At 45.5% G+C, this 22624-nt stretch overlaps 3 protein-coding genes across 6 annotated transcripts in view; 1 reads left to right on the forward strand and 2 right to left on the reverse strand.

Annotated features, from left to right (window-relative positions):
* Nucleotides 1–1453: 1453 nt before the first annotated feature.
* On the reverse strand, nucleotides 1454–11182 carry LOC135264083 (NEDD4-binding protein 2-like 1). Of its 2 annotated transcripts, XR_010332599.1 has the most exons (6): nucleotides 10974–11182; nucleotides 10703–10839; nucleotides 10506–10594; nucleotides 10086–10162; nucleotides 6984–9127; nucleotides 1454–3949 (listed from the first exon to the last, which is right to left on the reverse strand). XR_010332599.1 is itself a non-coding variant. In XM_064352740.1 (5 exons), exons 1-5 carry the CDS (start codon nucleotides 7067–7069, stop codon nucleotides 3850–3852), a joined length of 483 nt encoding a protein of 160 aa, XP_064208810.1. In that variant the 5' UTR covers nucleotides 7070–7142; the 3' UTR covers nucleotides 3639–3849. The 2 variants fall into 2 exon arrangements, 1 of the variants encoding a protein (XP_064208810.1); XM_064352740.1 differs by lacking the exons at nucleotides 10086–10162; nucleotides 10506–10594; nucleotides 10703–10839; nucleotides 10974–11182 and adding exons at nucleotides 4376–4452; nucleotides 5082–5170; nucleotides 5248–5378 and having other exon boundaries at nucleotides 3639–3949; nucleotides 6984–7142.
* A 1752-nt stretch (nucleotides 11183–12934) lies between these two features.
* Nucleotides 12935–15283, forward strand: zar1l (zygote arrest 1-like). 3 transcript variants are annotated; one of them, XM_064352738.1, is made up of 5 exons: nucleotides 12935–13563; nucleotides 13829–13921; nucleotides 14176–14250; nucleotides 14901–15057; nucleotides 15100–15283. In XM_064352738.1, exons 1-4 carry the CDS (start codon nucleotides 12955–12957, stop codon nucleotides 15042–15044), a joined length of 921 nt encoding a protein of 306 aa, XP_064208808.1. In that variant the 5' UTR covers nucleotides 12935–12954; the 3' UTR covers nucleotides 15045–15057; nucleotides 15100–15283. The 3 variants fall into 3 exon arrangements, with proteins under 3 accessions (XP_064208808.1, XP_064208809.1, XP_064208807.1); XM_064352739.1 differs by having other exon boundaries at nucleotides 14901–15034; nucleotides 15077–15283; XM_064352737.1 differs by having other exon boundaries at nucleotides 14901–15283.
* A 2447-nt stretch (nucleotides 15284–17730) lies between these two features.
* Nucleotides 17731–22624, reverse strand: part of fryb (furry homolog b (Drosophila)) — a 74655-nt gene continuing 69761 nt past the window's right edge. Inside the window, exons 58-61 of the mRNA XM_064352742.1 lie at nucleotides 22343–22426; nucleotides 19092–19202; nucleotides 18526–18734; nucleotides 17731–18134 (exon numbers count right to left, since the gene is read on the reverse strand). Of these exons, the coding sequence (XP_064208812.1) occupies nucleotides 17867–18134; nucleotides 18526–18734; nucleotides 19092–19202; nucleotides 22343–22426 (672 nt within the window). The 3' untranslated portion in view covers nucleotides 17731–17866. The remainder of the gene's footprint in view (nucleotides 18135–18525; nucleotides 18735–19091; nucleotides 19203–22342; nucleotides 22427–22624) is intronic.

The raw sequence follows: 22624 nt of genomic DNA on the forward strand, positions 1-22624 counted from the left end.
ACATCTTGAGACAGCAACACATTCTGCACGATTGTAGTCATTTCAGTTCTGACCTGTCTTAAAAATGACATAGAACATGAAAGCAAAAATGGGTCTTCAGGTCAGAAATGCAAAAGGGAGATTTTGGCTTAGGCCTATGAAGATGAAGATGAAGGCCACACCTGTGTCCAGCAGGAGGGCACAGTGACAGCATTGGGCTGGCGTGCCCTCTCTGTCCTACGGTTATTTTCCATGTCCTCTACCGAGTTACCGAGGGGGGGTGGGGGGGGGGCGGGGGGGGGTGGTTGTGCAGGGAGAGGCGCGACACGGCTCGCTCGCCCGGAACGCCAAAAAAAAAAAAAAAAAGGTTGCGCTTGTCAAGCATTGGTTTTTTAATAGTGAGAGCGTGCCCCTTGAGGTGTGATCACAAGCCCCTGGCCCCGCCCCCTTCACTGCCCTTCCACAGGTCAGATGACTGGAATGTCGCCATGTTAATGTCGCCCCCTCCCCCACCCTCCACCCCAACCACGACCCTGCTGACCAGGAAGCCCTGCATATTCTGTCCTTGGCTTGCCCTGGGGGGGGAAAAAACCCAGACACCAAAGGTGTACTTACCTTAGGTGAATGAATGAATGAATGAATGAATGAATGAATGGATCATTGCATTTATATAAAACTTTTCTGTATGCTCAAAGTGCTTTACAGTGATGAGGGGGCACTCACCTCACCCACCGCCAATGTGTAGCACCCACCTGGGTGATGCACGGCAGCCATTTTACGCCAGATCACTCACCACACATAGGTTAAGGTGGAGAGGGAGAGAATGATTTTTAGCCAATTAAATCAGGGGATGATTACGTGGCAGGTTGAGAGAACCAGACTGGGAATTTAGCCAGGACAGTGGGGAACCCCCTGGTTGCTGATTTTTAAAGTGAAAACAGGAACCTGTAGGTCTCTGGGGACAGAGCTGAGGGGTGTATGACACACCCCCTGAAACGGGACAGTTAGGGCGGGACGTCCCAGAGGGGTGACTCCCTCACTTTGGGCAAGGTGTGGTCCGGTCTCTACGCTTCCTGTTCTTCGTCCTCTTCTTGCTCTTCGTCCTCCTCCTCGGACTCCTTCTCTTTCACGCCCACTATGGAGCCACCCTTATGCCTGAGATAGACACGCGGACAGAGGGTCAAATGTGCTCGTGACATTGTGTGTGTGTGAGCGCATGCACGCACGCACGCCCAATCAAATACACCATCCCGAGAGAGACCAATGAACACGCACCATCATAGCTAAACCACTCGTTTCAACTTTTTACAAATATTAACGGAACCAATGTGTCCACTCTTCCAGGTTATACGACTATAGAGATGGAAAACCTGCTTATTCAAATAACAGGATTTATCTAATCACTGCATTTCTACCCTTGAAAAGTACGAACTTGTCCGCCTTAAAATCTTAATATAAACGTTTCAGATCAACACAATGTTATAAAGCTTTTATTTAATAAATAAAAGTTACAGCAGTACAAGGTTGCCAACGCTGATAACGGTGCAAATCGCAAGGTTTCGACAACTGTAAAACAACAGCACAAACATACGTGAAACAAAGAAATTCATCTGCCAACAAACGTGCAGTCGCGATTAAATTTTAAAGTTGCAGTTTTGTATACAGGGCACATGTTTTGTCCACATTTTGCAAGCTAATCAGTAACATCTTTGCCATTTTTCAACAGCATTATTATTGTCGCGCGCATCCAAATCCCATACTGCTACTGTAACGCAGTCAAGAGGCTTCTCCGACGAGAACAGCGTCGGACAACCAACCAGCAAAACAGAACTGACAACGGCTACCGTTAAACACCAAACACTGTTATTCAGAAACCAAGCCAGCCAAGTGTATTACTGGAGAAGAATTTCTGGTTTAGTCAACTAACGTTAGACAGCTTGGCATACATTACAGTATTAGCTATCATAAATGCTGTCTAATTCCGTTTATTGCTTTGCTACCACTGCAAGAATAAGATTGGCAATTTGACATGCTATTTTATGAACAAAGTAAATGGGCAATACAATGCAACTAACGTCAGTTAAACTACATATCCCCCGTGTGCTCTGAAACATTATCTAGCTAGTAAACACTGTAACTGTACTTGCTTACCAGAACAAAGAAAACACTACCGATTGCGACATTTACCTCAATGCATTGGAGTACATTTAGCAGCTGTCCGGTCAGACGTGGTCACCACGCAATCCTACCTGATTGGGTGTATATTAGTCAGTTGTCTCTCTTGTGCATAATTGACCCTCCTCTTGGCTTCAAAATGGCGCAATGTGTTCCTGGTAGCACCGATCCAACCAACACAGAGCTGGTCACGGGCACATAGCACCGTCTGCCGGTGCGCAGCCCCATCCAAGAGAGACCAGTTCCAAAAATGAGACAACACCGACACCTACCGGGAGAAAATACTTCCGTAGTCTGATTTTTAAAATTTATTTATGACACACCGTAACCTAGTGTAGCCAATTTTCTCTACAGTGTATGGCAGGGAGCCTCAATCTTAACCAGAACCAGAAAGGGCCGGTGTGGGAGCAGGCTTCCGTTCCAACAACACAGTTACACACCTGATTCTGCTAATCAGCCACTACAGTCTTTGCTAAGCACCTTGATTATTAGAATCAGGTGAGTAACTGCTCGGTTGGAACTAAAGCCTGTACCTGGACTGGCCCTTTCTGGGTAAGATTGACTGCCCCCTGGTCAACGGTGTAGCCCAGGTGCGAGGCGTAAGGCTTGTCAGTTTAAAAACAAAATGTGCAGTATTTTTAGAGGACTAATGCCTAATGATTCAATTTCGCTTTTCATTTCTTCCCCCCCCCCCCCCCCCCCCAAATAATTATTTGATTTGTGATGACAGGTTTCTACCGCTTGTGACCTGAGAATATATTTTTAATTTAAAAAAAAAAAATTTTAAGACTTAAAAATCAGTAAGTTTTGTTCAGCATGACTATCTATCCCCAGAGTGTTTGTTGTTGTTTTCCGTGATGTCGGTGATCTGACGTTCTCTTCCGTTCACAACACCTTGCAATTTGGTGATTTCAAAAACAACCAGTGGAAAGTACCCTCAGTCAGCCATTAGCCACAGCCAGCTTAATGCTGGCTTCCTGGCCAGGGCAGGAAACCAGCAGCTGTGATTGCTAGCAGAAAAGATGAGTTCAAGTGTCTGGTATACTTCCACGTTCGATATGGCCTTAAGAGACACTGAACCCTGATGCATATAGGCTCCCAAACATTAACAGCACAGTGGAGAACAAATTAGATTACCATTAGCACAGGAGATTACCTGGGCCCAAACTCCATCTGGAGATGATCAGACCCACCCCCGGTGTGTGTGAGAGAGAAATTTGTGTCTGTGCAAGCGTTTTATGTGTGACTACGTAATATTATGCGTGGGATTTACATGCGTGCCCTTGCAAGCTTAGGTGTGGCTATATATTATAATACGATAACGTCAGAACAGAAAATGCCCTTGAGACATCCCAGTTCCCTTCCCTTGTCAATGCCAGGCCTATGATAGCCATGTAGGCCTAAGTACCAGGAGGTACCAGGACTCCCTCACCACAGTAGATAAACACACCAATTAATAAGCATTAAATAGCGGTTGCAACAGATTGCCAAAGCCTGATCAATCTTGCTTTATTACTTTTTCTGCCACCAATAATCTATCGCGACGGACACGTTTGCTAACAAGGTCCGCTTTGCCTGAAGCCTTCTAGCGTGAACATCTCATTTGCTTTGCTAAATAGTCGAAAAGAGCGCTTCTTCTGCCGACGGTTCGAGCCGGGGGGAAGGGGGGAGGGGACGTCGATGACCCCTCTACTCTTATCCTGGGTCATTTAGGACGTCGTAAATGGTTTCAACTTGTTCGAAGTTCTTCTTCATCCTGTACATCACCCTCTTTGTTATGCCGCAATTGGCCCTCCTGGTGAGACAAACAACAGGAAGTTAAGGCATAAGCCACACTTCTCGGCTGTTTAGTCGTATGAAACTGTAAACCCCGACAAAGACGAAGCCTCGAGTCAGAAACTAGGACGTTTCTTGAACTCTTAACAGCGTTTAGGCCTGTGAGTGTATGTCCTCTGTCATGATCCAATTCATTCACCATGCCAATGTATTTGTTCTGACTTCCACACACTACAGTGTTAAATAGGCTCTACATTGTAGCCTGTAGTGGACCTTGGGAAAAGTATCCTACAACTTTACTGTCGACAAAGATGTCAGTAACAAACATTTTATTGAGGTAGAGGTTCTTTTTGAGATCCTTGAGGGCTGGTTTCCTTGTGTTTGCAGACAGTTTTAAGAAAAAAAAAAGGTCTTTCGATTTTTTTATATAGTTACAAAGGCTTACTTGTGAAGCTCCTCAACACTGCACCTAAAGGTGTCTGGTGTTGTTCTAAACTTGATGTAGTAGCCATATTCAAGACCCTGAAAGAAAAAAAAACAGCCCACATCATTCAAATGGGTTATGCATTGAAAAGGCAAATCCCAACTTTGAAAGATTAGTCGAATGAAACGATGGAATGCCAACAGCTCGCAGGACCATATCGCTGTGACCCACTCAGAATAATGTATTGGCATGATAAGAAGAAAGGCTGAAGCAGAAGCAGGGCCTTTTAAAAGTGATTCTTTTTAGAGTCGGCTGGAACCGAAGGAGGAGGAGGAGGAGGAGGAGGAGGAAGAACCACTGCTGGATGGAACTGTTCAGGAGGCAGAGGTCAATGTAAGGAGGAAAACCTGTCCTCCTCTCTAGGAGGAACAGGGAAGAGGTGGTGTAAAAACACTCAGGGAAGAACAGGGAGGAGGTGGTGTAAAATAGAGGAACAGTGAGGAGGTGGTGTAAAATATAGGAACAGGGAGGAGGTGGTGTAAAATAGAGGAACAGGGAGGAGGTGGTGTAAAATAGAGGAACAGTGAGGAGGTGGTGTAAAATATAGGAACAGGGAGGAGGTGGTGTAAAATAGAGAAACAGGGAGGAGGTGGTGTAAAGTAGAGGAACAGGGAGGAGGTGGTGTAAAAACACTATGTTATGTACATTTAATTTGATATTCCCTTACCATCTGAACGTACGGCTCCATGTGACAGCGACGCATGTTGGTGTTATCGATGATAATCGGGTGTACTCCATTTTGCATGGCTTCCTCAGCTACGGAACAAGTCAAAATGAGGAGAGGAAAAGTCCTCACGTCTGCCTAAAATTTTTCACGCGAGTTCATAAAATACCTCTTTCCTGATTCCAGTTGTGTGCCCTTTCCAGCGAGTAGAAATCAAAGTTGTAGTAACCGTAATCGTCAATGAAATAATCATCGGTGCTCAGCACTTCTCCTGTGTAATCATACTCCTTCATGATGTCCCTGCAATTAATGGAATCACTCTGTTAAATCTCAGCGCCATTGTACATTCAATTCTAACTGCAGCCATGACCAGTGGTTGGATTTAACAAAGTCTATGTGCTGCTGATAGTAATCACTGAGCAATAGGCTTTGGTGAGTATTTGCTGTCTTGTTGCATAATAAACTTCAGAGGCTTAACAGGAGGTTGTCCTTTGTTTATAAGTCAATATATCACATATCTTTATTTATTTATTTATTTAACCCCTTCTTGGTTAACTGGCCAAGAAGCGAATGAATTTAAGACGGTGATTTAAACTTGACCCGAACTACTTCTGCATGGTTTTAACACACTTAACACGGCCAATCGGAATCGAGTATTATCCCAGACCATGGTATATTACTCACACAAGCACCTTCAACCATGTCTGAGAGAAGGCAGAGAACGGAAAAAAAGAAGCAACTGCTTGCTTCAGACAACCCCAATATTGTCATGATTGGCAGATCTGTCCTGCCAAATGAACGAACGAACTTTTTCGCCTGTCCTGTTGCCCATTTAATTCCCAAATCTTAACGGTAGGTGGGCCTTAAAAGTAACAAAGTACATTAATGAAATTAGGAAAATGCTTACAAACGGCATCCCGTCGGATATAGTTTTGCTAGACACCGTTGTGATTTAGTTCTTTTGAAGTGTGGATACAGTGGATTTTGCATATGTATTGAGTGTGCTATTGGACAGCATAGATACGCAGTTTCACTGGCACGTCAATCTGTGAACGGTTCTGGGCAGCCCGGTTTCGGAATTATCTCGGGAAGGGTGGAAGCTCCCCAAATTATGGGGGATTGCCGTTAACCTGGTACCCTCGTTCTGCTAGTCACAGTATAAGCAAATCCTGAATTCTAAAGCTGGAGAAATCTGACGGAATTGCAGTAAAAGGATGTGTTAATTGCTTGAAATATACATGCACCACGAAAAATAGTACAGATATTTAAAAAACGTTTGGTTTCTGTTTAAAAAAACAAACGAACAAAATGATCTACTCTTATATTGTAAGTTGTACGGTAAAAACAGATGTTAAGTTTCGTTTTTCCAGAAGTCAGCTCGAGTCAGTTTCTTTTACAAATTATGAACTTTCACAAACACACTTTTTCATTAGAACTTTTGATATGCATATATTAATTTGTATTTCTGTAGATATTTACAAATAGGTGGAAGTGTGTATCACATGCTGATATTTATAAATGCATAGAACTGGGGGACGTTTTTTGCTTCACTTGACATTCTATTAATTTAATAGTCATGAACCACCACTGACAATTAAACTTGACAATGAGTATAGCCAGTACTATTTTGATGACTATACTTAAAAAATATTCCCTCACTAACCGAAAACATACCAGTACAAACCCCTGTACTATATCACGGACTATCACAGAGTGAAACCACAACAACAAACATGCTGGTTGATATGCATCGTATACAGATAAATGCAATGCGCAGGTCTTAAATGGCTAATTATTAGCAATAACTACAAGCCATTCTTTAACTAAAAAAAGGCTGCGTGTGACAGAAACATGCAGCTCGCTCTCACTTGCCCCGTCCCATCTAAATATTACTGAAAAGCTCACCATGATAATGTCGTCTTCCCGGACCCCGGCAGGCCCCTCATGATGATAAGGTGCGGCCTGTTGCGACGTCGAACTCTTGAAGCCATTTTCAGAACCTTTTTCCGTTCTTCCGTCCAACGACAGCCCTTTGTGTCACCGCGCTCACGTCGGCTCTCCTCTTAACTTCCCTACTGCAGGAGGGGGGGGGGAGATTGTTAGCGTTTTTTTTTTTTTTGCGCGACCTAATGTTGGCGAAACGCTCGACGGAAACTTAAAGACTGGTCGGGAGGGTTTTCAGTACCGCGGGACGTCCCTGATTCATGGGGTGCCGGTGACCCCTCTTTTGGAGGGTGGCCCCAGTCTTCCAGGATAGGCTGGAGCGCAGAACTCCAGCTTAATGCCTGAGCCGAACGGGTGCACCGTGGAGTCAAAAGACATTGGCAATTCACAATCATCATCATCGTCATCACAGGATATAGCTATAATTTTTTTTTTTACTCACATGTTTGTGTAGCACATTTCAGCTCAGAATAAATGGATAAACATGCTAAAGTTGGGGAAAGACGTTTCAAGTAATTTATTGTAAGCTGTGAAGCTGTACCTATTGTAAACCGCCACTCATTTTTGCTGTTGGTAATTAGGCTTTCTGCTCCCCTGGGGACTCAGAACATGCAGGGTTCTGTATTTTAACAGACAGGAGAATCCCAGGCCCCCATTCAATGGAATGCCTGAACATTTACCGCAATATTCACTTCAGTCATAATAAAGATATCCTTCCCTCTTCAGTCCTGCCTCTTTTTACACCTGTCATTGGAATTAGCCAGAACACACACACACACACACACACACACAGGGGCTGATATACTAAGACCTTTAAAAATCAGTAAGTTTTGTTCAGTATGATTATCGATACCCAGTGTTTGAAAAACAAAACTTAAGAGTTGTTGTTTTCTGTGATGTCGGTGATCTGGCATTCCCTTCCATTGGTAATTTGGCAATTTGGCAATTTCAAAAACAACCAGTGGAAAGTACCCTCAGTCAGCCATTAGCCACAGCCAGCTGGCTTCCTGGCAAATAATCTTCCGTCATTGGAATTAGTCACAACACACACACACACACACACACTCAGGGCCTGATTTAGCATTCGCAAAACCTTCTTTTGATTTGTCATTGGTATTTGTTTTGCACCAGTCATTGGGGCGTGTTATTCATATTGCATGTGCTAAAGGTCTCAGTTCTCAACCTCCTTTTGTGATCTTATTGTTGTTTAGATCACAATATAGTCGTCATCATCATCACTGAACCCTTGTGGTACCACCAGTCAATGTCCTCCAAAATGGAGGGTTCTCCTTCTGTAATATGTCTTTTATGTCCAGCTTGTGCTGGGTATGATGGCGTGTGGCAGGAAACACATACGAAAACACAACATAACCCCCTCCCCATCCCACGGGCACCCAGGTGTATCCCTTTCTTCCACAGACAAACAAAAATGACATTACAGCAGATGCTCTGGACAACTTTTATAAAGGATTTTTATGCTGCATCCATTTAAACAGCTGGATATATAATCAATGCAGGTTAAGCACCCGAAGGGTACAACGACTGTGTCCTACCCAGGGAATCGAACCAGTGACCTTCAGGCAACAAGACCAGTTCCTTACCCATCATACTACACTGCCCCCTCGTTCCATTGTAGATGTACTGAGGTGCAATCTGAAGGGGTAGCAACAGCAGACAACTTGTATCGTTATTTTAATGTTGTAGCTCGTCGTCATGCCGCCTAGTTTGACTGACCATAACTTTCTGACCTACCCTACGCTTGCTGTGTGAACTGGACTTAATGTGTTCATGGCTATGGATAACTGTAACATAATGAGTATTGTACTTGTGTTCTGTAGTTGTTACAATGAGCTTCGGTATGCACTTACTGCACGTCGGTTTAGATAAAAGCGTCTGCCAAATAAAAGTAATGTAATGTCGCAGAAAAAAAGGCTAACTATTTTAAGGCAGTTAAAATTTTAACACAGAATTTTGTCTGCAGGTCTGCAACGGTCTACTTCCTTCTCCAGGACCTGCTCCTCAGCACATCGAAAATGTTGTTAATAAACTCGTAATTTTCCTTCATCTTTATCATCTTCTCCAAGGGCACCTTCCCATTGGTTCGTCTGCGGGAGAAAACAGCAAGCTTACAAATGCCGAATTTACCCACTGATTGTAAAAAAACATGCCTGCTAAACCACTAGAGAATGTCGATCAGGCTGTTTTGCAACACATTACATCCTTTATTGTTCCCTAGAATTCGCTGTGTATGTAAACACTGACTACTCAACTGACGCTCTTTTCAAGTTTATAATATGTTTGCGAGTTCACGCAAAATTCTGATTTTTAATGGAGAAAAATCAACGAGACTTAATTCATCGGAGCCTTCAGGATTAAAAAAAAATTGCTACTGGATTACGGTTTGACAGATCAAAATTTATTTAAATCTCAAATAAGATGTATATTTTCCATGTCTACTTAATGAAATGGTTCAGGGCCACATATGGGATTTTCAATGACCATATGATCATGGGAAAACTGAGACACTACACTAAGTTAGCACAGCATTTTAAAAAACATTTTGCTTGAGATTATGTATGAAGAGTGTATGTATGAATGAATTATGTATAAAGATTTTGATTTTATTAAATTTCATTAATACCAGAATGATCAAAACATTCAATGCTATTTACACACATTGCTCACTGTGCCAGGCCTGATATTTCTACAATTTCTGAATGTGCGCAGTTTTATAGCTGGGGCGGTACGATGGTGCAGTGGGTAGCACTGCCACCTCACAGCACACCAAGGTCGTGGGTTCGAATCTCGGCTTGGGGCCTTTCTGTGTGGAGTTTGCATGTGTCCGCGTGGGTTTCCTCCCACAGTACAAAGACATGCATGGAGGCTAATTGGTGCCCATAGGTATGAGTGTGGGTATAGATAACAGATGGATGGAAGGACAAACAGTAGCCTGTCTGTTTGGAGAAACTCAAATCAAAACCAAAACTTGGCAGAAAAGTCCCCTTTAGTATAAAACTAAAGTAGGTGGCATTTGTTATTATTATACATAATTTTAACACTCACCGGTGCAAAGTCTCAACACTAACTTTCCAGCTGTCTTTCAGGAATCGAAATCTTATGTGGTAACCGTAGCGAAGACCCTGCAACCAACAGAAAAACTTATTTAAACCGTAAAAAATAACGGTGGAACTGAGAATAAAACCCCACCAGCATCGCTGCCTACCCGTAACTACAGGGCGTGGTACAGCAGTTAAGCTAAAATTAGTACTAACGAGTAATGGTAACATTTCGAATGAATGAATGAATGAATGAATGAATGCCAAAGGACAAAAAAGGTTAGTCTAAACGCACAATTTAATCAATATGGTTACATAAACAAAATAAGCAATTATTTGTGTGTATTACCCGACTATAACTTCACGTTAGCTAACCACATATACAGACTATTAAAGTTTCATAACTTCCTTGCCAAAAAGGCCTTACCAGTATCACATATGGTTTCATTTCGCAGCGAAATATGTTGGTATTGTCGATGATGACAGGATTTATTCCGTCTCGCATAGCCCGTTTTGCTGTAAGTATTAAAAATCCGAATAAATGAATGAAAATGGTACCTAAGTGTGCCCAAGAGAGACTGAAATTTAGATAATTTCAAGTTCCGAGCGCATATTGGGACTTACCATTCATTATATTAATTTCATGGGCGTAATCCAGTTCACTTTCGTCAAAGTTAACCATGACGCCGCTTGCGTTTTTAAAATAGTCGTCAGTGCTGAATATCGCTCCACGTCCGCCGTATTTTTCATTCAATATTTTCCTGCATAATTGGGTAGAAGGAAATGACACATTTAAAGCTGGTTGTTGATTAAACTTCTTAAACACCTCAGTAAAACGGCCTCAGATAACGGCCATTGCTAGAACGCAGATATAAGTAAAGAGTGAATTGTATACCGCGCTAATTTTGATTTTCTTGATCCAGGCAGACCCCTCAAGATGTAAAGGTGCGGTCTGTTATATCGTTGTCGACACATCATGCCCAGGAACCGTGAAAAACTGACTCTGGGATAAACCGCGCGGATGTCTGTCGCGCGTCTCGCAGCTCTCCCCCCGCCCTAACTGTTTCCTATCAGTTTCAATATATATTTTTTTTCTTGGGCGCACAAGTCTCCAGGCTGCGTCAATACATGCCAGCGATTCAACGGAAATCGCGTAGCGGAGACGTAGGGACATAGACTATGTACACTTTTGTTAGAAGTCAATATACAATACCATAAAACACGAGATGATCAGATACAAACCCCATTTGCACTGCAACAGCAAACAACCTGGAAGACCACTGCTGTGGATGACCGGAGAATAATTTATATTGTAAATGGACTGCATTTACATATATTGTGAAGAAAATACCCTTTTCAACTGTGGAACATAATGAAGAATACTCTCCATGACGAAGGCATAGATGCGTCAAAGACCGTAAAGAGAAGACTACACCAGCATAATATCAGAGCAAGATGCAAACCACTGGTAAGTCTCAAGAACAGAACGGCCAGGTTAGAGTTGCGTCTATACGTACAAAAAAAAAACAGGTAAACGCATTCCTTTTGGTACCCGACGTTAGAGAACAGTTAAAAACAAGAGGGGTCGAAAACAGCAAAACGCAACTATGATGTTGAGCATAATACTTTACATTCCTTCAGCTGTGATTGGGATGGAAGGTATGCCATCCCGCCAAGTTACGCCTTGTTTGAATTTACGATATTCCATACAGTCTTGAACAGAATTACGCAAATGCACAACTAAATTAAAACGGATAATATTTATCATGTATATTCACCAGTAGTGAAACGGCTCGTAAAAAGTTTGCCAGAAATTGGTGCGTTGCTCAGTTGGTCATAATGGGGAACGCGCCTGTTATTACGGAAACGCGCCGTGCAAAAGGGATTCGCACCACTTATCCATCTTCCTTTTATTTCAATTCAAATAAAATAAAAAAAATTTTTTAAAAACGAACGAATAAAACATTTTATTAATACAGTAGTTTCTTTTTCCAGATCCACGGAGGTTCTATAAGTACAGCCACGTACGCACACTGCACTTGTACCCGGACAGAAATGCAGCCGCTGATTCCGAAAACATTTCCAACATAAATCGTTTGAACCGTTAACGGGGAACATATCTGCTCATTCCATTATTGCCCATGTGCCAATTCCAATTTACATCATACAAAATTGTTATTTTATCATCGGTCACCAAGATTCGCAGGGAGAATGCGAATGACTGACTGTATGCAACAATGGACCACGCTACACCATATAAATCATGCATTTTTGTATCGGAATCTAAATGTTTTTGTTGTTGGTTTTTTTTTTTTTTAGTTGGGTTTATGTGTCAAATACAAATAAGCCTTGGAACGTGATGGAAATCTGTAGGCTATGCGAACCCAGATTACAGAACATTTGTCATTTTCTTTCCTCCAGGCTAAAAACTAAGCTACGTTTTGTCCTGTAGAGAATTATAACTAGCTTTTGATTTTTCAAAAAAGTAGAAAATGTTTTGCTCCGTGAGTAGACAGATGTAGGCTAAAAACATTGCTAGCCAATCAAAATCTTTTCCATTCGCAGTAAGCACGTGCGCTGGTCTAATTCAATTACAGTTTCAATGGTGGGCACGGATACAATATTATACAACCCTGACATACTAATATGAATCAAAGTTTTATTCGAACACCCAATACCTACCGGCCTCGTTGGAGACAAGACTTGGCGATGTGAAATTTGGTCGGATCCCCCCTGCCACACCTGTCCTGTTCTCTTGCAATTAGGAGATTGGATGGGGAATGGTCTGGTGAATTCAATTAACCCATGACACGTAATCTGAAGAGAGGAGGGGCATATAAACTGAATTAGAAAAGACGCGTCGAAATCGGATTGTAATGGAGGGGTTTATATTTTCCCCGTATAACTACAATGGCTATCCTGGGTGTGGTCCATATAACCCCGGGGGCCAGAAACTCAGGAATCAAAACTGGACGAAAAAAACGAATATCTACGTGGGCCCCGAGGCCGTGGACTACTTGGATTTCTACAAACGCGCTCAGCTGAGGGCGATCCTGTCCCAGGTCAACCCAAATCTAACCCCTCGTCTAAGAAAAGCCAACACTAAAGAGTTCGGTGTTCAGGTTAACCCCAAGGTGGACGCCGTGGTTCAGTGCTCTCTTGGGCCGAAGACCCTGTTCTACCGCGAGCGAAAATGGTTTCCTTCCAAGTCGCCTGGGACGAGTCCAATACTGCCAAACAAATTCGTCCCCAGCACTCCGGTGACCAACGTTCGTTTTTCCCGCCCCATTGCAATCTACTCTCCGGTCTTCGACAGGCGATTTATCACGCTGCCGGGCAACGAAGGCGAAGGACCGGTCAGAAGAGAGGAAGAATCTGCCGGTGAAGGAGAGAAGCAAAGTCTAGAGGATAAGGCGAAGCACGACGACTCTGGCCAAAATGTCCCGGAAATCCTCTCCTCCCCACCGAGGAAATTCAACTTTCAGGTGAGCTTTAAAAAATATTTTTATTTAACTGTTTAATTGCTTCGAGCGAAACTCTTTTCTTGGTAGTAGAAGGGTAATGTTTATAGAGGTGTCAAAAGCAAAGCGCCTGTCATGTCAGCATTTTATTCCTTTCCGTGTGTTTTGAACTGATAACGAAATGCTGCCTATCAAATGGTTATTTTGCCTATGAAACCTCATTCACTGCATTGCATGCAGCTGCATTTCTCTTAATACTATAAAATATGCCGACTTTTGTTTTTCCTAGTTCCTGGAACAGAAATACGGGTTTTTCCACTGCGGCAAGTGCAACATTCGATGGGAGAGCGCGTATGTGTGGTGCATCTCTGGAACCAATAAGGTAGGTCTGCCTCCGCTACATCAGCGATGACTGAAACGGACTTAGAAGTTCCACCCCGCTTTGTTCTTAAGCATCTTTATGCATGCTGATTTTTCACTTATTTTTATTTATTTTATTGGACTATATTAACATGGTCAAGGAACACTAGTACTCCAGTGAGGTGGAACATTTTAACCATCTCGTGGCATCCTGTGCAAGGCTAAGCCAATCGGATCACCAATCACCGCCTGGTACTGACCTTCTCTCAAACGCAGGTGTACTTCAAGCAGCTCTGCCGCAAGTGCCAGGTGGGGTTCAATCCGTACAGGGTGGAGTCCATCCAGTGCCAGGTATCCTTACATGGGGGGTGGGGGGGTGGTCCTGGAGCACAATGGGGTCTGTTAGTTTCTGAAAGGTGGACAAAACCTCTCCTATAACCGAGAAACTAGGTGAGTTGAGTCCGCATCTATAAGCACCTGTTTTAAATGCTGAGTAACTAACCAGCAGTCTGCATATCTCCAGGACCAGGGTTTTTTTATTTTATTTTATTTTTTTTGTGGGGGGATTGCTTATTTGACAGGTGGGAGTTTTTGGGATGACTGGGGACTTGGTTAGTAGGTGGGGATTCAGTCTGAACAGGAAGCTCACTTTTTAAAGGGCTTTGCCACACTCTTCAGATGTGTGGTGTGTGTGGGCTGCACTGGGGTGCTGGGCTCGTGTAAAGCGGTTGAAGTTGGCCACTGTATAAAGGCTACATGCCACATTCTGCGTTCCGTTCTGCCCCTTGTCTGATTTTTAATTCTCACTGCTTTTTGATCTTCAATAGTCTGTTGGCAGACTGATTGGTTGACGCTTGGCTGACTGGCCATTGGCCGGCTGTGTGTCTGGCTGACTGTCTATTGGCTGGCAGCGTGGCCATTGGCCAGGTGTGTATCTAGCTTGACTGGCCATTGGCCGGCTGTGTTTCTGACTGTCTATTGGCTGTCTGCGTGTCCGTCAGGCCTGCGGTCAGACCCGCTGCTCCTGTGAGAAGAGGCAGCGGCACATCGACATGAAGCGCCCCCACCGCCAGGACCTGTGCGGCCGCTGTCGAGGGAAGAGGCTGTCCTGCGACACCACCTACAGCTTCAAATACATCGTCTGACCGTCCCCGTGTGCCACCCTCCCTGCCTGGGCCATCGTCTGAACGTCCCCGTATCCCACCCTCTCCCTGCCCGGGCCTCCGCACCGTGTCCTTGCGCTCCTGGCCCTGCCCCCTCCCCCTCCCCTCCCCTCCATGTCTTTTATAACCTGTCTATGACCAGCTGGAAAAAAAAAAAAAAAACTATTTTTGTATCCTAAAAGTGTGTAAATAAATGAATAAAGTGGATTTATTACAGCAGACCTGGATGCTGTTTGTCAGCATTTTTTTTCAGTTTAAAAAAAAAAAAAACTGAATGTGCCCTAGAACTTTAATGGCAAAAAGTAGCCCTGGATTCCTGTTCTTGTGTACAACATACTTATCGAAATGGATGGGGGTGGGAACTGAAAGTCAGTCTAGGTTCATGGCCATATACTGCAAAGAAGATGATCCTTGAAAGCTAGGGGGGAGGAGCTCTTCAAAGAATGAAGGTCAACATCCAAAATGGCAGCTGCACATCCCTCTGGTTTACAAAAGCATGGTGGCTAATGAGCTTTAACGTCTCTGCTTTGCTGGCTCGAGGGTTGGGTTGACCTGTTGCTTGATAAAGTTTGGGACTCACAGCCCCATGATAAACTTATTGCAAATCCAATGGGATCAATTCTGAATGAACAAGAAGCAGGTTTTTGTCTTGCCTTGCAGGAGCAGTGTCTAGTCTCCATACATTGGGAAGACTGCAGCAGAGGGAAATTGGTTGGTGTTGAAAAGGGCAAATTGCTTTTTTTTTTGGGCCAGTAGAAGCTATTATTCTTTGAATTGGATTTTCAAGTTTGCTCAACAGACCAGTTTTGAAGATATTTGTAATTTCTAGGTTGTCAAACAGCCTCCTTGTCTTAAATTGATGGATTTCAAACCAAACAGTTTCAGCCTGCAGAGAAACCCAGAGTTCGTTGAATGTTTCAAATAAAAACATCTAAAATAAAAAAAAATTCCAGTTTCGTAATATTTCATATATTCTTTACTTTGTTACATAAGTGTACAGTACACCAACCCAGATGACGTCACAAAAGCTGTAAAAGTATTTACACTGTGAAAAAATTCTACTTTGATAGCCTTCCGCGAGGAAGCTTGAAAAATGTGCCATTTTTCTATTTTTTTTTTACATGCAAAAAATTAAAAAATAAAGCCTCAACCACACGAGCAAAGCTCCCCAGCTCCTATGTACAAACACTTCTTTCAGTTAAAATACAAATTTATGTTGAACATTTCTAATACAGTTTAATAGTACGTACAGTAGTCATGCTTGGTAGTTGTAACAGAAAGGACCGCTCATTCTATAAAACTAAATTCAACGCATTTTGGCGTCTCCGATCATATAAATAACCCTAGAAGCACATGATAATTACACAACAGAGAGCAAACACCGGTACGCCTGTCGGCTTCTCGATAATACAAACGGACCGCCGAGCTACTAACGACACAGCGGAACGCAAGCGACACCCGTGGAAAGTTCTGAGGACCAATCACAGCCGACGAGGGAGGAGGACGACGCCCAGTTCTGCGAGAAAGCGGGAGCGGCTACAGCGTCGACGTCGACGTGTCTCAGAGCGATTTCGGCGTACGCGCACACAGATAAATACGATGTGGCCAGTGCACGGCGGTCGGATGGTCTGCGTTAAGATGCACGGGACAGACGTGTCTTCACACACGACCAGCCGACAACAATAATAAAATAAAAAAATTAAAAATTAAATAAATAAATGTCGGCATCCGACGAACCATTTGTTCATTGAGCTCCTCGGTACGGAATGCCATCAGTGTCCAAACACATTCTTTGTGACCGGTATAGTTGAAAGGTCATCTGCCGAGCCAAACATTGCACATTCCCAATTACCCCCGCCCACCCACCTTCTGTCAGCGTTTAAAACTTTTTCTGAATCTTCCTCCAAAAAAAAAAAAAAAAAAAAAACAGAAGTTCGTCCAACTTTGGTATATCCTCTTTGATACGTGTTGCGGAAGTGCGATACCAATCTCGGCAGCTAGGTGCCGCCAGTGAAGCCAGTGCTGCGCTGGACCATCGTGGATCAGAGTCTCACTGTCTGACCAGTGCAGTGGAGGCGGGGCTAAGCAGCGGTTCCGAGCTCATCGCGGTCCCGCGCCTGCCGTCTCTCAGTCCCGTCAGGAGCTGCTGTGCAGCCGAAAGCCGGGGAACGTGTTCACCTTTGGGCCCCCCCCACCAACCCCCGCCCAGGAGAGCCGGGACGGCCTCCCCCAGTTTCCCTAGCACGGGTGCAAGATGTCGGGGCACCCCTACTACGCAGGGGCAGCAGCACCCCCACACAGGATCTAGGGCAGGGGCCGGCTCTGGGGCTGGGATGTGGTTGGGAGCAGGGGGTGGGACTAAAGCAGGAGGGGGCAGGGCTAAAGCAGGGGTCAGGATAGGGGTGGGGTTTGACTATGGGTTAGTGCAAGGGGTTGAGCTAGATTAGGAGCAGGGAGGGGTTCTAAAGTAGGAGCCAGGGCAAGGGGAGGGGCCAGAGTAAGGACAGAGTTAGGGGGTGTGGCTAGAATAGGGGAGAGGGCAGGGGGTGGGGCTGGAGTAAGGACAGAATTAGGGGGCGGGCTAGAATAGGGGGAGGATAGGGGGTGGGGCTAGATTAAGGACAGAGTTAGGGGGCGGGCTAGAACAGGGGCGAGGGTGGGGGGCGGGGCTAGAACAGGGGTGAGGACGGGGGCGGGGGGCGGGGATAGAACAGGGGCGAGGGCAGGGGGCGGGGCTAGAAGAGGGGCGAGGGCGGGGGCGAGCAGGGGGACGGGGGCGGGGGCCAGGTGAACTCCTCCTCCTGTCAGAGGCCGGCGCCGGACGCGCTGGAGTCCGGGAGGAAGGCGGCGGCGGCGGTGACCACGCGGTAGGCCTGGGCGCGGCGGGTCATGTGACGGATCTCGCCGTTGAGCTCCATCAGCTTGGCGCAGATGTCGGACAGGTCCTGGCGCGAGCCCACCAGCGCGAAGGAGCCCGTCTGCCCCAGGCTCTGCTGCCGGAAGTAGATGTTCAGCAGCGTCTGCACCTCGTCCTCCGACGGGCTCCCGAAGATGTCGTTGGGCCACACCGTCCTGGAGGGAGGGAGAGGAGAGGGAGGTTGGGAGGGGTGGAGAGAGGGAGGGAGGAAGGAAGAGAGGGGCGGAGAGAGGGAGAGAGAGGGAGAGAGTGAGAGAGGGAGGGAGGGAGGGAGGAGCACTACTTCAGGAACATTTATATATGACAGCACCACATATATTCACAGTCTGTTTAATAACAGCATACCATAGAGATAAACTGTGATGATAGATAATGGGTGAATGTGTTTCATGATTTATGGTAACAGTGGCCAGGTCTTCAACGCTGGCCCTGGAGAGCCACAGAATCTGCCCGGTTTTTGTCTGCAACTCAGAACCAGCTCAGAGAGCGGGTACTGTGTGTGGTGTCCCCTGAATGGTGAGGGGGAGGGGGGTGTGAGGGTCTCACCTGCACTCGCGGATGTGGCGGATGGCGGCGGCGAACTCGCTCTTCCTCAGGCTCTCCAGCACGGCCTGCACGGCCGCCTCGGAGGTGGCGAAGGTGGGCGTGGCCGTGCGCGGGTACGAGCGGGGGGTGAGGCTGCCGCCCACCACCGCCACCGCCGCCATCCTCAGGCTGCTCTTCAGCTCGTTCAGCTCGCGGGACATGTTCAGGAGCTGAGCGGGGGAAGGGGGGGGGGGCGCAGGTTAGGCACAGGCACAGGGCATGGTCTCCATGGCAACAGTGTGTGTGTGTGTTGGCATGTGAGTGTGTGTGTGTGTGTGAGTGAATGTGTGTGTGTTGGCATGTGAGTGTATGTGTGTGTGAGTGAATGTGTGTGTGTTGGCATGTGAGTGTATGTGTGTGTGTGAGTGAATGTGCGTGTGTGTGTGTGAGTGAATGTGCGTGTGTGTGTATGTGTGTGTGTGTGTGTGTGTGTATATGTCTGTGTGTATGAGAGTGTGTGTGTGTGTGTGTGTGTGTGTGTATATGTCTGTGTGTATGAGAGTGTGTGTGTGAGGAGGACCCTGTACCTCTGGGACGGAGCTGATGGCGTGGACCTGACCAATCAGCTTACAGTAGGACTGAAACAGCAACAGCAGCTGAAAGTGGAGCTTGTAGAGGCGTTGACACAACTCCAGTTGCTGGAGGGACAAAACACACACACACACACACACACACACACACACACACACACACACACACACACACACACACAAAACCCCATGAGCATAATGTCACGTCACAGTATTTTGTACACTTTATTCAACAACCAACATGGGCATTTCATGACTGAGCTTGCATTCCAACCAATAGCCCATAGTCAACATTCGTATCGGCTGTGAGAATCTACCGTTAAAGCACTAATCATTTAATATTAGAAACCTTTTCACTAATTCAGAAGCAACTCTCTCCATAGCAAAGTACAGAGCTGGATTTATCAATTATGAATTTCATTTAGAATTGCATTTATTGTTGTGTCACATGCCACTTCACAAAAGGAATACCACCATCTTGCATTTTCTCTAAAAGCCAGTAATATATGTATAGCACATTGGTGGAAGGCTGCTGCATCACAGCAAAAACATTAATGCAACAGTGTGGCAACCTTGTGACCCTGATGTATGGAAGCAACATACTTCTAATAATTAATAATCATATAATGACAGCGTTTAAAAAAAAAAAAAGAAAAGACTGCAGCTAAATGCTAAACCTGGTACACGGAGAAAAAAAAAACCCAAATTCAGCGTAGACCGACAGGATTGGAGAGGAAACGTTCAATGGAACTTACTGCCAGAGATTCCATTTGCTGCACAACAAGAGTGCGGCAGGAGAGGGAGGAGTTAAGAGAAGGAAGAGAGAGAGACGTCAGTGTCTAGAGCATGCACAGTGCAGCGCAACCAATCCACAGCCCCGCAGCGTTAGCAGTAGCCAATCAAATGGCTTAATTTCATTAGTACATGCAGAAAGAGGACACCGAGGGACAGAGAGAGATCAAAAGAGAGAATGAGAGAGAGAGAGAGAAAGAGGAAGGGAGGGAGAGAAAAGGGAAGAGAGTGAGAGAAAGAGACAGAGACAGAGAGAGAGAATAGCTGAGGGGGATAAAGAAAGAAATTTGTCATCAAGTGATGGTGTGCCAGCGGACCATCCAGACACTGAAATGCTTATTGTAATTTTTAAAGCATTTTTTTCCAATAAAATAATCACCACCATAACTGGTCTTTGAAAAATAACTAAGGACAGCCATCTCTAATGCAGTCGACCGTGACGTTGTTGTGACTTGATTTGTGTTTGATGTAAACAGTGGCTATGGAACTATGCCTATGTACTGTCATACGAAAGAAAGTATGGCTTGAATTAGAGATGGCGAGAAAGAACAGTGAGAAGGAGCGAATGATAGAGGAAAAAGAGCAAGGGACGGAGAGAGTGAGTGTGTGAAGAGAGATTAGGAGAAGTTGAGTGTCACACTGTCACCCACACACTTAAAGCTTTCTTGGGGGGGGAAGTTGTGAGTTAGGCGGGGCAGGAAGTAAGTTACACTTTTTCAAGCGAAGCGGGAAGCTGCTGGTCTTATTGAGGCGCAGGAACTTTTTTTTGGGTTCCCCCATTTTATGCCATGAGGCGGCAGAGAGGACAGGGACCACAGAGTACAGCGGGGGTCCCGGACCCTGGTCCTCGAGAGCAGCAGGGTCTGTGGGGGTCCCCAAACCTGGTGCTTTAGAGACACAGGGTCCGCTGGGGTCCCCAGCCCTGGTCCAGGACAGACACAGGGTCTGCTGGGGTCCCCAGCCCTGGTCCAGGACAGACACAGGGTCTGCTGGGGTCCCCAGCCCTGGTCCAGGACAGACACAGGGACTGCTGGGGTACCCAAAATCTGATCCTGGCTATTGACCTCTTTATTGTTCACTCGACCAATTAATTGACAAATTAAACTGGATCAATTAAATTTTAAATAAACTGGGCAAACAGATTGCATAGATAAAATCGGTTCCCCCGGTTTCTGGGGTCTGAATCGGCAGTGGATTGTAAGGTCAAAATGGAAACTATCCAACATAGCAATTCTCTGGGACTAAGGTTCGAGGTTTCGTTTTTTTTTTACAACTCTCTGTAGAGGGGCAGCCTCATGGCATCTGAAGCCTTGTGAATTGGGGGGGGGGGGTCATGTCTGCAGCTCCACTGGCTGAAACATGTCACATGACCAGGTGTGCAGAAGCAGGCCCCCCTGGCATGGCCGAGTGACCTCTGACCTCTCTTCCTTTACTCTCTCCCAGTGAGGGACGATGGATAGTTCCTTTGACAGCTTTCGCACGAGATTGGCACACAGGACTGTGCTAACCATTCAAAACACAATGCTGAATCCCCCCTCTTTCTTAAAAGCATTAATAAAGCAAATAAGAAGGCATTTTCAGGGTGGGTTTCTGTGGAAATGTGTTCCCGGACTTTTGTGTTTTCGGACGTTTGGACTGATCATGTGGAGGCAGAGGCCCCTCTGGGGGCTGAAGTCCAGGCTTGATGGAGGGCTGGTTACTTCCTCATCTTTAGGGAAACCAGGAGCCTAGATTATGTGTTCCTGTTCTCTCCTGCCTGAGATGACATGGCTGAGTTCAAAGGTCACATTGGGAGTGGAATGAGGAAGTGAGGCATGTGTGCCCCGTGTGGCATGTGTGTGTATTTGTGTATGTGTGTGTGTGTGTCTGTGTGTGTGTGTGTGTGTGAAGGGGAGGGAGCAACCAGGAGCCGACACGCAACATTCTCCAAACATTCCTGTAACACAGCGCCACCCGGTGGCTTGAGCTTGTTACTGGCAATGTCAGAATGCAGTGTGCACTGATGTAGCGATCGACAGATACAGAGAAAATGAAAGTATTTCACTCACAAGGCTACCACAGACAGAGTGATTGACAGGAAGAAACAAAAGATCGGTTGGAGTGGAATCTGGTGCACTGTGATGTGCAGTGACAAGAGATTAGAGAAAACTAATTCCACATATGAGGTCAAGCTGTCACTTTCTGATTAAAAAACTTTTTGTATGAGTTGTAACAAGTCTATTTCAGAGGACCACTGTTGTAATAGAGCCATGCAATTTCCTCAAGAGATAATTATTTTGTCTCTTTGGTAGGAACCGTGGCCTAGTTTCAAGTGAGTTAGTGCTTAAATTCAAATTCTGCACTGCTAGCTACGCCCTTCTCTTACGGGGCAGAAACAGCAGGTGGAGACGCTCTGTCCCCGTGAGCTGAGGGCTCAGGTGAGCTCCAGGTGACCGCGGTCGGACCACGTTCCTTACCTTCTCCTCGGAGTCCCCCGGCTGGCAGGTGATCACCCCGATCCCCGAGCCCCTCGGGAAGGTGGTCTTGCAGTTCCGCAGCCACTGGGGAAAGAGTGGGAGGAAGAGGAGGAGGAGGAGAAAGAGGAGGAAGAGTGAGATGACCAGGGCCCTGCATTGAAATACCTGATATTGGGCTGTTGATTGTATTGATATCAGCTTGTTGATTTATCTGAAATCAGGTTGTTGATGTATCTGAAATCAGGTTGTTGATGTATCTGATATCAGGTTGTTGATGTATCT

This window comes from Anguilla rostrata, chromosome 9 (genome assembly GCF_018555375.3).
Source record: "Anguilla rostrata isolate EN2019 chromosome 9, ASM1855537v3, whole genome shotgun sequence".
Classification (NCBI taxonomy): Eukaryota; Metazoa; Chordata; class Actinopteri; order Anguilliformes; family Anguillidae; genus Anguilla; species Anguilla rostrata.

What these genes read in the sequence shown, in the direction of transcription:
- LOC135264083 (XM_064352740.1), bottom strand. Translation starts at nt 7,069, where the DNA reads ATGGCTTCAAGAGTTCGACGTCGCAACAGGCCGCACCTTATCATCATG. An exon ending in GGGAAGACGACATTATCATG is followed by an intron (nt 5,379 to 6,983) that starts GTGAGCTTTTCA and finishes CATTAATTGCAG; the next exon opens with GGACATCATGAAGGAGTATG. An exon ending in CAACTGGAATCAGGAAAGAG is followed by an intron (nt 5,171 to 5,247) that starts GTATTTTATGAA and finishes CTTGTTCCGTAG; the next exon opens with CTGAGGAAGCCATGCAAAAT.
- zar1l (XM_064352737.1), top strand. Translation starts at nt 12,955, where the DNA reads ATGGAGGGGTTTATATTTTCCCCGTATAACTACAATGGCTATCCTGGG. An exon ending in CGAGGAAATTCAACTTTCAG is followed by an intron (nt 13,564 to 13,828) that starts GTGAGCTTTAAA and finishes TGTTTTTCCTAG; the next exon opens with TTCCTGGAACAGAAATACGG. An exon ending in TGGAGTCCATCCAGTGCCAG is followed by an intron (nt 14,251 to 14,900) that starts GTATCCTTACAT and finishes CGTGTCCGTCAG; the next exon opens with GCCTGCGGTCAGACCCGCTG.